The following is a 14,891-nucleotide window of genomic DNA, read 5'->3' as shown; positions in this document are numbered from 1 at the left end:
GGCTTCTGTAGTAGTGGATTTAAACCCATTTCCAGTAATTTTACGCGACAAAGTCATAACCTTGTTCTAGTGCTAAAAGCAGTCCATAACAGAATCAAGCTTATCTCATGATTTCTGGAATACAGTTTTTCCTCAGATTTCTTTTTAGTGGCAAGACCAGCCTTGATGTACACCCCGCAATGTTAACAGCGGGCGAGACCCAAGGTCGTGCGGAATGTGAACCCCGCTGTGGTGGCACAGGTGTAAAAACACTGCCCCGGCTGAGGCCAGGTAGCTCTGCTGTCCCCCTCTAGATCAAAGCGGGGGAAGCAAGGGCGCCAATGACAACAGGCAGAAAGAGGAGCCGGTGACCAGGTTGCCCCATCGTTATTAGACCTACACCACTGATGTAAATCACGGCACGGGGAAGCGATCAGTCCTAGTCTTAACCTCATTCGCACGGCTTCAGCCGCGGCATGTGTTCTACCACACCGGCTGCTCCCCTCCCGTTCCCTCCGCCGCACAAGGCAGTTACTGGCCGGGCAACCAACCAGTCCACCCTGCTTTCAAGCTCCCCCTGCCAGCGACGCCGGCTCTTCTCAGCCGGTAGCCCCATCGCTACAGCCGTGAGAGAAACGAGAGGACGGCCCCCGAGCAGCTACCGTCAACGACCCCTTCAGCCCTTCAGCCTCCCCTAGGGCGGGGGCGACGGCTGCCCGGGCCGTCAGTGGCGCGGAGCATGCCGGGACTTGTTGTCCTTGTTGGCGAGGGTGCCCGCCGGCTCCGGCAGCTGGGGAAGAAGGTGAACTGCAGCTCCCGGCATGCACTGCGCGCAACCGGTGTCACCGCTGGAAGTCCTGCCCCGTTCGCCGGCTGCAGCTCCTCACGGCGGGTCGTGAAGCGGTGGGAGGAGACAGGGCAGGTGTCACCGCCCCGCCGGCGCGTCCGGGGGCCTCAGCGATCCTCGCTGGCTCGGTTGGGCCGCGGAGCCGCTCTCTCCCTTCCCCGGGAGTAGCGGGCAGCGATGCGAGGCGCGGTCTCCTCCCCGTAGCCGCCGGAGGGTTTCTGCCCTCCCCTCAACCCTGCGGCGTGACCTGCCGAGGGGCCGGCCGTCCCTGGCGGCCCTCACGCAGGGCTGAGCGGCCCCTGACGGCCGCCGGTGGTGGCCGGCCCAGCCCAGGAAGGCGGCTGCTGCAGCGGGGAAGCATCTTGAGGAGGAGCCCCCGGTGTCGGCGGAGAGGATTCCGGCGCCATGTGGCAGAGCATCGGGCTGACCTTGCTGGTGATTGTGGCCACCCTGGCCTGCGTGCTGCTCTTCATGCTGTGCGGTGAGTTCCGCCCGCTCCCCTCGGCGGCGGGGGGCGAGGGAGTGTGGGAGGGCTGGCCTGGCTCTGGTGTACAGTGCTTGTGCCCCCTGCCTTCGCTCCCCGCCTTCTCAAATCTCTGGTGGTTCCTCTTTGCTCAGATTGACTGGAGGAAATGAAAAGGGCACCGTGCCCCGGGGTGTGCAGGAACTCGTGTGGTTTGCAGCGCCCCCTTCTCTTTGTTTCCAAATAATTTTGAGCCTTGAAATGCCTCCAGAGTTTTAATTCAGTCCCTAATCTGAAGCTGATAGGTTTTTGTTTTATGTGAACGGACTACTGAGCAGTCACTCCGTGCAGGTTGTACATATGTCTGACATGCCGGTGAATGGAAGAAGTAAACTTCTTGCTGGTACCCCTCAGCTTCTGACATCTGTTTGCTAGAATACAATAGAGAGCAGCTCTCAGGAGTTATTCTTTTTTTCTTATGTGAATCCAAAACTTGTGTGTGTATATATATACGCATAGGTATGTATGTATAGAGAAGGGTTATTTAAATGGAAGGCAAAATTTGCATGTCTGGAGGTCTTGGAAGGAATCAGCAGTGTAGTGTATGCAGGTGTTGGGATCAATATGCTGAATTTTTTAACCCACTCCAAACCCGCCACCACCAAACTATGCTGTAGCTTATGGTGAAATGCCTGTGAGATAAAAAGCAAATGCCAGGTGGATTGTAAGTGATTATTGAAAACCAAGGGAGCAAAGTGGAGTTAGCTGACGTCTAAAATTTAAAATGTGTTCTTAGTTGTGGTCAGAATAGCAAAACACTGTGAAAAGGTTTTGCAATGTCAGAGGCAAAATGGGAGGTGAAATATGGTATTAACATGAATGGACTAATGCACATTAAAAGTGCAAAATGTATGCCCAATTAGTTTGTATGGGGGAATATAATGGCTTCAAACTGAGCTCTTAGTATCCCAAAGAAAGGATTAGCTGCAGTATTTGCAAGTACTTCTCCAAAATATTTGTTCAAGGCTTTGTAGCAAGCAAATAGGCAAATCAAACAGTGCAAGTTTAAAGCAGAAAATTGCTACAGGATTCTACCACATGTCTGTGTCTCAGACAGTGCATTTTCTTGCTAAAATTTATTATCTTACAAAAAAAAAAAAGGCCTAGTTTCTTTTTAAAAAGATAGGATTTCCAGCCTAAATGAGTCTATGATCACATAGCTGTCACCATAAAATGACTTTTGCATGGCAAAGCTGTAAACAGGTTAGGTTTGTCTAGCCTGGAAAACAGGTGATTGGAGGAAAGGTAATGGTTATAGAGCTGAGAAAAGTTACAAGGGTGAACTGTAAATGGTTGTGCAACTTCATCATTACAGAGGAATCAGAGTATATGAAGTTAACTGATCAAGCAGCAGGCTTAAAGTTTTCTTTTACATAAGCGGGAAATAAATTGCAAGCTCATTAACAAAGAATATTTTGGTTTCTGAAACTTCTGTCATTTAAAGTTCATAGAAGAAGGGTCCATATCTTTAAGCTATAGAATAAATAGTCAGGTAAGGAAGCTTCTGAAATATAGATAATTGGTCCTGTAAGGCTGTATGAGGGTCTATTTTCCTGGTCTTGTGCTCTTTCCTGTGTGTCCTATACTGTCCATTGTTACAGAGCAAGCGGTTACCTAAGTGGCTATTTATTAAAGTTTCTGTATGCTCATTAGATTTGTCTGGCCACTTTTCCTGTTTTATAAGATGAAAGGTGGTTCTTAGTACTTCCTAGATAGCTTATGTTTTTTAGGGTTTTTATGCTTTCAGACTGTGCATGTGAACTTTGTTTACTCTGTTGCTGAAAGTTTAAAATGATTTTGCTACATGCTGTTCAAAGCTGGAAATGAGGATAATTTCCTCCAGGCCTTTCATCTTTTGTCTGTATGTGACAAGTAGAATTGAAATGCTAGGGTTCTCTAACTTTGCCTGCTAACCTAAACATCTCTCTAATGCTTTCTTGCTTAAAAAGGGAAAAAGTAACTAGTAAATGTCTTTTTAAAGGGTTTATAAATACTTAGCAACTTAAAGATCCATATTGTACATTTAGCTTGGATTCCATGAATACTTTGTTTTGAATCCTGCATTGTGTTTTACTTTCAACAGCATCAGAGCTTGTAAAAAGATTGCTAAAAATCACCTAGATTTCAAAAGTACTGATCACAGGAAGCTGACATGTTCATTGTTTTTTTTTTTGTGAGGATTAGAAGTGACTCAGTAGGATTTGATAATGACTTACAGTATCAGTAATTATTTTTTCCACATACAGCATTTATTAATATTGGTACATGTCTAGTTCTTGTGCCATGATTATTAATAGAAAATATTCCAAGGAAAACAGTGTCAAGACCACTACTAGAAAAAAATGAGTACAAGCTGTTTCCAATTCAACTGTTTATCTGTGCCAGGAATAGACAGTTTCTTATCCACCTGCTTACCTACTGGCTTCTATTCTTTACAGCCTGTTAGACTCCCAGGTAGACTGAGTGCTGGTACGACAGGATATGAATAAATGTCAGCCAGTGAGACATACAAATTAAAGGACAAACCTGACACAAGAATGGCTGGATATAATCCTGAGTAAGCTTGATCTGATGATAAGAATGTTTTACAGCCATCTGATGAGAAGCATCGAAACAGCCTCTTCAAAAGACTTACAAGATCAAAAGCTGTAAACATAAATTTTGCGTGGCTTTTAAAAGAACTTGTGCTGTGAATGCTTGCAGAGAACAGTAGACTTAAATATGCAGAAGGTGGCCTGTGATCACGTGGATTTCTGCTGCTTAGCACATACGATGTGATAAGTGCTATCAAAACTTAAATAATGGGGGAAAAAAACTTCATTTTATCATTTTTCTCAAGTGAAGAGACAAAATTCAAAGCACAAACTACCAGAACTTATTTGGACCAGTTTTTCAGCCATGTGAAAAGCAAAGGTTTATGCCCAAATTGGGCATTTATGCCTATAATAAAGAACTTTGCATAAATGACCTGATTTTCTTTCAAACATTTCTGGTTGCTTCTAACTGCTACTTTCAATGTTAATGTGAATTTGCTTGGAAGGCTTACAGCTAGCAGCATCTCTATTTGTAAACTGATCACATCTGACATAGAAACCATTGAGGGACTGTAAACACAGTATTAATTTTTTCTGTTTCAGTTTCTCTGTTAAAACTGGGACTAAAGTAACTTGATGCTGCTTTTTTAATTTCCTTTTTCTGGCTTCTCTCTGGTAGTCTCATTGGTACCTCTGTGTATTCCATGTTCCTCTGCAGATGGAACTCATGCATAGTCAAGGACAAGGTAAAATACCAACCAAGATGAACTGAAGTACTGCTTACCGCTGTGTATTTGTTTTGTTTTCTTAATGTAGTAATACGTGAAGCCATATGAAATTGCAGAAGTGCCTTCAGTGGAGCAGATGGAAGCGTTCATCTCATTTGGCAAGAGAGGCTAATGAGATGTGGTTTGAGGGAGGTGGCCTTAAAACAAAAAGCATGTAACTCATAAAATGCTGAGACAAATGTGTGGTTTGTTTCACAAGTCTGAATTCAGTTGCAGATGGGAAAATATCTGAGTCCTAAATTCTACCTGAATAACTTTAATGCTTTGTTTAAACAGTTTTGTAACTATCATGAATGAGTGAACCTTGTAAACTACTTCAAAAGATGAGGAAGGTCATGCTTGATTAGACCAGCAATAAAAAGACAGTACCCTTTAATTTGAAGTTGAGTTTTGAAATGATTACAGATGGAAGATGAGAAGAGAGCTGAGTTTTCTTGCAATCAGTCAGCAAGCAGCACTTAGTAGAGTCTTGCATTAAATGGGACCAGGTTTAAGGAGCTGTGCAAAACCAGGCACCATGTTGCTGATGTCTTCTGTTACTTCAGTGTCAGAGCAGTGGATGCTTCCGTCAGTCTGATCATCTCCATAGCAAAGCTTTCTACTAGGGCAGTGTATTACCTACATCTTAAAAATGGCACAGCATCAAAGTGACTTGTCAGTGGTCACAGAAGACATCTGACATTCCTCAGAGTAGAGCCCTGTTCTCTCTCATCTCCGGTTAGCATCTGAAGCTCTGTGCTCCTTTTTTTAAAGCTACAGCTGCTTAAGATTTTCTGTGATGGACACTTCATTTGAATAAAGGCAACATTCACCTTGGTGATAACCTAGTTCCAAATTAGTCCTCATGTGCTGGAGTAATAACATCCTATTTTCAAATCAGCAGGGACACAGAGGTAAAATGATCTTGTAAAACTGCACAGAAAGTCCGTAGCAGGGTCAGCAATAGAAGCCAGATTTTCAGACTCTGTCTTGTGCCATTACTACATCACCTTTCCTCCTTTCTTGGTTTAATTTGTATTTCACAGAAGAAAAATCAGGTTGCTTTACCCCAACATTTCATATTAGCCCTGGGTTTTGTTTTGTTTGCTTTTCCTGATTCAAATTGAAAATGTATTCCAATAAAGAAAACCATGCATTAGCTTTTGTATACAAGACAGTAATGTGAATGGAATACATGGACCTGAGACTTGTACCCCTCACTGTCTGAGGTGTATTAAGGCAGTTAGATCACTTTGCTTCTTTCCCCTTTACAAAGAACTAGGAGCTGGTGGAAAGTAACAGAAAAGGTAGCTTTTATGAAGCATAGTCAAATCATAAAATGTGTTTAACATCCTGATACTGCATAGATGTTACACAGTATGTATGAGTCAGTGAAAGAGGCTTTGACTCATGGTCCCATCTTCACAAACACATTGCAACATGATTTTATAAGAGGGGTTGACATACTGATGGAATAATGCCAAATGTGCCTTAAATATCTTTGGATGGCACCTGGCAGTGGTATTTTAAGTGACAGAGTGGCTCTCAGCTTTTAGTGAGTGCTAAACTCTGCAAGGCTGGGAGCTGCTGTTTTTTCTAAATGCAAAATACTGTCTGTCATAGACAGGATTTCACGACTTGCTCTGGATTCAAGTATCTGTTAGACCTAGAGCTGGAGCCCGTTCTTTAAATTGCCGTGATGTACTGTGGGGTCTGGCTTGCCACTTTGAGTAGCAGTGTCTTTCACCAGTTAATGTAGGAATATTGTATATTATAGTCTGCATGTTATCACTGCTTGTTTGCTGAAGCTGTATTGTGGGTATGCTGTTCAGTTTCCACTGGTTCAATCAAGGAAAGGATGCTTTGAAAAGGTAAATCAAATGGCTGAAGAAAATACAGCAAACACTAGAAGACTGATTCAAGTCAAGTATTTTGTGTGTGGTGAAGTTAAACCAGTAGGACTTCTTGGAGAGCAGCTTACCTGAACAAAGTGGAAGCTTTTGAGATGGAAACCAGTGGGGTCAGTTACCTGTTCAGGAAGAGCTCTACAGCAAAAGAGCTGCAAAGCTAAACCGAGCTGTATACAGAAAAGAATGCGTGGAAATGTCCATTTTTCCTTTTTTGGGTGTTTTTTTATCGTGCCTTTTAAATTACTTAATAATTATTTTGAGTACACAAATATGTAACTTACAGTTTTTCAGTATGGCATGATGTTGGGTGTTACCATTTTGCCATGTTCTTAAGAGGCTGAGAAATTAATGGAAAATGCAGTCTTCTGATTCAGAAGAAACTATGTACTGTGAATCTGCCTCCAGGCTTTATGTGTGGTTTTGTTTAGTGGTGTATTTAGTTGATATTATTGCTGGAGAGAGTTTCTCTTACCCAGAATAACTTGTTCTTTCGTAGTCTGGTTATTTCCAAGGAAATTCTTACTTGCTTAGTAACAGTGAGGCGACAGGGAGTCTCAGCTGGAGAGGTAGTCTTAGCTTGATTCAGACAAGTGTATTTGTTTTGGGGATTTTTTTCTTAACTTTCCATCCAAGTTGGCACTGTAACTAGAGCAAGTGAGAAAAAGAAATCTTTCTACTTTGATTACTTTATACCCCAATGTCTCTGCTACAGGCTGGGAAATCTTGTGAGGTTTTGAAACTCTTAATTTTCAAGCCTGGTTGCCCTCCCCCTATTACCGTTGGCTAAGCCTATTGTAATTTTCTTTTCAGTGCACTGCGTTGTGGTTCATTTCACCTGGCTGTTATCACTGGTGTGGTTGTTTGCCAGCTGTAACCAGTCATGTTGGCTGATTATTTATAGTCTTGTTTGTAGTCTTGAGCTAGAATGCTTTTAAGTCTGTTTGTGGCACTGGGTATTTTGGGTATGCAAACATGGAAAAAAAATAATGCTGCTTTTCTTAAGAGTGTCTGCGAATGAACTGTGACATTCTTTAGTATTTCTCCCCTCACAGTAGTAATTCTGTGTGTTGAGTGGCCTTTTTGCAGTGATAGAGGAAGCATGTGGTCTGCTCTAGCCTAAACTAAAATACCTCCCTTAATGGGGTATTTATTTGTGCAAACTATATTCAAGTCATGCTTCTGTGAAGTGCTCTATAACTCTTTTGGGAAGGCCCTGAATATTTTTGGCTTGTTCTCCCTGCTCTGTGGTGTTCTCTGCAAGTGATGCGTCTGTTTCATAGTAATTGACTTTGCAGGTGGTTTTAATTAGGATTTTAAGCAATCAAAAACATGACCCCAGCAAAATAATTCATGGCTGGCAGTCATCCCCCTGTATGCTTAAGTGGATTTAGTAGAATGTATCACATGCTTTTCATGCACTTCTAAGTCTAGTGTCTCAAATTTTGCATCCATCAACAAATTGGGGAGTTGGAGATATTTTTAAATGCCTTGTAATATGACACATAGGTCTCACTTTCTTGCATGAGTCCTATGTTCACTTGAACTATTTTATGCATTTTCTTTCCCATGTGAACTAGCACGGCTTTTGGAAATTTGATTACTTTTAAGGATGCTTAGATCCATGAGAAGAATGAATTGGTTTATGGTCCTCAAAATGCAGAAGGAATTGAAGATCACAGAGATCTGAAATACCTCCCAGTGGAAGCAACTTTCAGAGTTGCAACTTCAATTTTTACATCTAGATCTGAAAGAAAAAAGATGCCAAACCCAGGCATCTGCCATTGAGGCTTTTTCTAGGTGCAGGGAGCTTTAATGCATTTATGAGACATCAGATTCAATTTGATCACAAATCTTGTAAAGGTTTAGGTGTTAATGGAAAAGGGAATATTTGGTAAGCATTAAAGATTGTCATATAAAAGCTTTCCTCCAACTTTCCTCAGCAGCAGTTAAGTTGCAGAACTAAAAAAGTCTGCAGGATGTGAAAACCATTCCAGGAGGGAGCGGAAGGGTGGGATCTTGTTTCTTCCTAAGCAGTGGCTTGCTCGAATTGGCATGACTGATTACAGAAGAAGCAGACAAATAGTGGTGCTGTGGTTACAGAAATGCCACTTACTAGTCTTTCGTCCCCTTCCCTAGCACATCGGTGTTGTCCACACTCAGAAATCTGTTTCTGCTGATAGATGTGTAATTGGGAGGATGGGTTTCCCCAGCTCTGTGAAACAGGACTCTTACTCTTTGCATCTGTAGACAGAAGTCTGCTTGACAATGAAGGGCACCCAGTAATAGGGTTGAGATAGAAAGACCTTCTGAACTCTGTGCAAGACAGGTAGGTTCTGGGATTGCAAATGATGCTTAGATAGCGTCTGTTTTCAAGTAGCTGTTTAAATTTTATTCTACTTAACTCTGTATTTTACAGAGAAGTTACATTTCTGTTCTATAAATGGTGAAACTTGACTGGGTGGTTAGAGGGAAAGGGATAACACTAATTCTCAGCTGGGTAAAACTCCAGTCTCTCCTGATGTAAATGCTTAGATAAGGGAGAGATCTTTTAAAAGGAAGATTTTGGTTTACGTTTAGATATTATTTGTATCTGCTTTTTAAAGTTCCTTGGCTACCTCTTACATGAGAGAAGAGGAGCTGGATCTTAACTATTTTTCAAGAGAGATTTTAGCAACATGGCTATCCCAAACCTTTACTTGGGACCCAGAGTATTCTAGTGGTGGAGCAGAACATAAATTTACCAGAGAATGTTTATTTAATGGGATTTGGACATGGTGAGGGAACACCTTGAATTGGGGGTGCGTGATCTTTTAGTGAACGTAAGGAAGACCTTGTGCATTTCAAAATAGGTTTTATTATAAAACATGGTATTAATTTCAAGATCTCCCCAAGTGTGCTTAATAGTGCTTACGTAATGCAGCTTTAAAAATGTGATTTTTTGGAACAATGTGTTTGCTGAGGGTAGAAAATCTAGTGCTGCCTTTTTACACTGTCTGTGTAATGAATCCTGAGTCCTTGTTTTAGGTGTAACCACGGAAGTTGCTTTTCTCCTGGCAGTTCTTTATCTGTGCAGTCATGATCACCCACCTACTGCTCCCTTTGGCAGTACAATTTGTCCAGAGCTTAAATGTTTGCTGCTGGATGAGGACAAACTATCAAATTGAATTGGTATTTACAGGACTGTAGAAAGGGTTTTGTGGGAGAGGTTTTGGGGTTGACACTTGGCAATTAGAAGATGGGAGCTGATAAAAGTTATTTTTCTCACTTTTCTGGTCTAGTTTGACTGAAAGCTGACTGTCAGTTTCTAGGGAGTAACTGAGCATTACCTTTTTTCTTTCTCCTGCAGGCTGGTACGTCGTCTGGCAATTGTTTTTGTCCAAATTCAAATTCCTGAGAGAATTAATAGGTGATACGGGGTCTCAGCAGGGAGACAACGAGCCTTCAGAGACTGAAGCTGACCAGGAGACTCCACCTTCACCTCTGAGAAGCAGACAGAAGTCTGCTCGGCAACGAAGGGCACCTACAGAAGACACAACCTAAAGTACTCTGTTGAACTTCTGACTAATTATGAATGGTTAAGCACCTCTGCACTGTGGTGTTCAGTGGTTTGATCTTACTGAAAAACTGACTTAAGAGGTAGCGTTAATATCTGTGGACCTTTATTTTTGAACTACCAACGTAAGCTGCTTCGGCAGAGGTTCAGGGAGGGCTTCAGCAGGAAGTCGTAAAATACTGTAAGAAAGACGGGGTGGAGAGAAACCTCCATCAAAAAAGGCTGAACTGCTGTAGTTCCTGTCTCTGCACAGAGGTTAAAAACAGGTCCTGGACCATAGGCTTAGCCTTTGCATTAGTCTGAGCATAGTGAGCATTTCAGAGTTGAAATGGTTTCTAAATTATTTTTTTTCTTTACAGCACTGTAACTACATATAGTGAAATTGAGTTTTATTTCCTTAACTATATATGAATATATATTTTTTTTCTTCAACCTTGAGAATGCATGTGAATTTGAAAAACAGTTGAAAGGATATCCTGCTTTAGAAAGTATTCTAAAGTGAGATTTTAATTATGTTCTTATATAAAAAGTATAAATGAAATATGAAAAATCAATATTAGATGACATGGTTTGGAGGTTTTTATTATCTCCCTTTTAAAAAGAAAGGAATCAGGTGGTAAGACCTGTTTTCTTGGTTTTGGCATAAGAAGGGTAACAGGTTAAACAGTCTTGCTAGGTCTGTTTTTCCTGAACCTTTTACTCTAAGTCCAACTTATGTTGGAGAGGGGAAGGTGCCTAGGTTATGTACTCACTACATAATATTCTGAAGTATCGTCTTTGGGCTTTGAATACTAAGCACTTCTCTAGTTCACTTTGTACACCTTTACATCAGGTACATGATACCTGACATAACTTCTTTCCTGGAACCAGTTAAGGCATTCTGACCAGTTTGGTAGACATCACTGTAGCACTTTGATAGTGTTATAGGAATGAATTTGGTACCTCAGGTTTGCTGGAGGACTTACTGATTTATTTTATTTTTTACTGGTAGTAAGCAGTTGCTCCTGTTTCTTTGAGAATGAGTTATATGGCTATTTTGACGTCGCACTTCAGAACGAACAGCTTCACTTCTGTTTATCTAGCAGCTCTGAAGACTGATGCGTGAGATCTTTGGGAAGAGGAGGAACATGCATGTACCACCTCTGATATGTGTGTGTGTGTGAGAGAGAGAGAACTACCAATAGGTCTTGCCATGAATAGATCCAGTTTTCTCTTAAAGCTTGGGTATGTGGTAGTGTTTGCATCATTGCTCCCTGTTTCAAAACTTAAACAGGACTACAAAATTGGTCTTGTACTTCCAGCTGTTAAGAAGTTTAAACATATTACTTCCAAACTGGTGGTTTGGTTTAGTTATGTGGCTAAAAGCAGCAACATTTAGTTTTTCATCAGATAGGCCTGCATCTGGGAAAAGAGCACTCTTTTAGTGCCTTTATGTTTTGTGAATACTGTTCAAAAGCTAATGAGAGCATTCACTTTATAAAATTATTTGGATGTTTTCAGTATTAAAATATATAACATCAACCCTGACCTTCCTCTGAAGCCTGAAAGTCTGCTTTGTTTACTAGCATGTGCATACAAGCATGCTTTATGTTACAGGGTTACATTTTCAAGCATGATTAAGCAGTGCTATGCACATATCCTCGAAACACATATAGGAGTATCGATAAGTCTCCTTCCTCTATCATGTCTGCTGACAAGGGAATGCCTAATGATGCTGCTTGTATTTAGTAAAATCGATTAGTAAATTTTAATTAGTAAAAATGAGCAAAAGCAATCGGATTCTATTTCCAGCTGCTTCCAGTCACTTGCCTTGCACAACTTAATGTCACAATATTCTTGCGTCTCTACATCTTGTTACATGATGAGACTTAACAGTTTAGCAGTGGTAACCAATTGCTGGTACATTTTCTTAAGAAACATCTTTAGCATCTTTGTCTTGGGCTTTGCTAATATAGGCTTACAAATAAAGATATTTTTTTGTACTGACGTGTAGGGTATTGACACTCCACTGCACTTCACTTTTACCTAGAGTTTAGTGCACAGAAGATGGCAAAAGACTGATTCGTGCATGTAGTATCCCCAGCTGAGATGTAAGTAAAGGTTAACTCAGTCTCTGCTTCTAGTAGCTGTGAAGAAATGTGAAGTTACAGCAATATACATACCGAGTCAGGGTAGCTCTAAAGGCACAAGAATCTAGACTCTGGAGCATGACAATGAAGGAAAAATCCATGCAGGTTTGAGTGCTGGCATTGATCAAATATGCAATAAGATGGATGTGGAAGCCTCTGGGTAGCTCATCTGCTCTAGCCAAACAACTCCCTTTTCCCTTCTTTGCTGTATGTAGATGTACATTTCACTCCCCAAAGTTATTTTCAGTCTCTTTTATTCTTTTTTTTTTTGTTAAACAGCTAATGCTGTTTTTTTAATCTTGCTGTGACATAGCTGCCAGTGACGCTGTCTGCCTAGTGTATAACTTTAATGATCCTATTAGTATCAGGCAAAAGGTTTATATTGCGTGGTTTGGAAGAATTTTGCAATGCTGATGTCTTCTGTCAATGCATATTTTTTCCTGAAGGAGTCTGTAGTCAAATATCTGTACAGGGTGCTTCATATGCAAACCTGTAAAAGCGAAGCTGTGTGTGAAAGTGTACTTGTGATAAGACCTGGGTTCTGATTGCTGGCAGTCCAGTATACTCATGTCTTTGAATCAATTTTTTACCAGTGTACTTCTGAAATGTTACTGGTGGGTAAGCACTTAAGTTTGAATTGACCCATTCGAGTCTGAAACCTGATGAAGGCAACAGGTTACACAGTTGGTCTTGTTTTGTTTAGTAGGATCTAGTTTAAAAACTGTTTATTGCCTTATTGTTGCAGCCATTCTCTTGAATGTATTTTGGGTTCTTATTTTAAATGTAGTCATATCACCTTTGTTGCAGGGGCTGTGTAACTTTGAATAAGCAGTAATTACCTATGTTGTATGTGACAGTGCTGCACTTGTGAGCAACTTGCTGCTTAATATCAGGTTTTACACTGAACTAGACCTGTGTATGTACTTCTCTTTCATCTGGAAATGACTGGCACAAAGAATGTGTTCAACGTGGTCATTTGCTTCTTCAGTGTTACAATACTGTACCTAAAGCTTCTGTGGTTGTCTGTTTTCATTGTTAACTGTTCTTTTAACTGACTGCACAAATGAAAAATAAAGTAACCAGACTTGATACAAATATTTTGAGTGGTTTTCTGACTTCTTTTTAAGTGGGGTAAGATTTTTTGGAGTAAGCCTGTAGAGTAAGACTTCTTGTTTGAGCATGTAACACTACAAGAGACTTGTCAACAGTCTAGCTGGTGTAATACCTACAGATTACTTCATTAGAAAGGGCTGGTTAGCGACTCTTCTAGAGCAGTTGTTATTACAGGTGCGTGTTCTGCCATATCCTTGAAGGTTGTCACCCATTGTGTTTGTGATGCACCTCCCTCTGCTAGCACAGTTTGTGTCTGCTGCCACAGGGATTCATCCTGAATGCTGGCAGTGTCCTTGAACTCGAAAGGGTAAAAAGAAGGTATTCTGTATGAGAGAGCTGTGGCCTGAGAGGTATTTACCTGTGAATTCCTGGTGCCCGGGGCTGTGTGCTGCACAATTCCTGCATCTGGCTTCTACCCTCACCCCATTGAAACTTCAGCCTTCTATGCAGATGACTGCAGAGCTTGCAAGTAGGAAGGTACATGTAACCTGTGTCCTCAGAACCACTGTAGAGGAGGATAGCTTGCTGTAAGTCACATCAATTTCCTCTCCTCTGTGCCAGAGTATTTTAACTTCTTGTGTGGGGAGTTGAAAGCTTCCTCTCAGCAAATACGTGTGTGTTAACAAATAACACCAGTTCTGGCTTGAACTACTGGGGCTACGTTATGGGTTTTTATTTCAGTCAGTCTTGAACTTTCTAGCACAGTGCCCTGCTGCTTATTTAAGGACCTAATCAGGAGCCTTCTGTTGTTCTGAGAACTTCCTGCTCGTTTTGAGTTAATCGCAGTTCCTGTGTTTCAAATCAGCCCTTCGGTGCCAGCTGACCATCTGTTAGCTTTGTCCTGTTTAAACATGTCAGGCAACATCCTTGCCCCGGCAGAATGTGTCAGAATACATCTCTTGCACACCATTCATTTCCAACATGAGTGGTTTTGTCTTTTGATAATGTAAAGAGTTGCTACCCTCAAGTTCCGTGAGACACTGCTTTGAGAATGTTCTAGAGGACACATGAGATACCACCTAGGGATCTGAGCCAGTTGTGAGAGGGCTGAGCTTGGTGCTGCAAGGCACAAATGGGTGGCTCTTAGCTCAGGCACACCAGGTCTGCAGCATCGATTGTGTTTTTCCAACGCTGAAACCCCCTGAAGCTGTCTTGCTGTTGTGGCTGGACAGCACCACATCTGTGGTGACTTCTGACCCTGGCACAACCTCACCTTTGTCCTTCCAGGAACAGGGCTGTTCTGATCGACCTCTGCTGCTGGTGGGGTGCAGGCACGTTCGCAAACACCCAGCGCAGGTACTGCTTCCACGTGGGAAAATGCTCATCCTTCCTCCAGAGCAGTGGAGGGGCATGCCAAGGGGCTGGGAATTTCACTCTGTGGCTCTGAGTTGCAGGTCTTCTACTGACCTTCTGTTTTGGCCTCTTTATTTTCCAGAATCACAAGGTTTAATGATTGTGACATTTAAGTATTAGCAATGACACTGCAGCCTTCATTTTTACACTTTCCGAAGGATTCTCATACTGAGGGCAGACTTG

At 41.7% G+C, this 14,891-nt stretch overlaps 1 protein-coding gene across 1 annotated transcript; it reads left to right on the top strand.

Annotated features, from left to right (window-relative positions):
* Window positions 1–821: 821 nt before the first annotated feature.
* SMIM13 (small integral membrane protein 13) lies at window positions 822–13,337 on the top strand. Its single transcript, XM_057399253.1, has 2 exons — window positions 822–1,307; window positions 9,907–13,337. Exons 1-2 carry the CDS (start codon window positions 1,232–1,234, stop codon window positions 10,098–10,100), a joined length of 270 nt encoding a protein of 89 aa, XP_057255236.1. The 5' UTR covers window positions 822–1,231; the 3' UTR covers window positions 10,101–13,337.
* The last annotated feature ends 1,554 nt before the right edge of the window (window positions 13,338–14,891 follow it).

This window comes from Pezoporus wallicus, unplaced genomic scaffold, assembly GCF_028554395.1.
Source record: "Pezoporus wallicus isolate ANWC-B61680 ecotype Strahan unplaced genomic scaffold, APGP_CSIRO_Pwel_v1 contig_818, whole genome shotgun sequence".
NCBI lineage: Eukaryota > Metazoa > Chordata > Aves > Psittaciformes > Psittacidae > Pezoporus > Pezoporus wallicus.
Note: the sequence above shows the minus strand (reverse complement) of the source record. Positions and strands in the feature narration are given on the sequence as shown.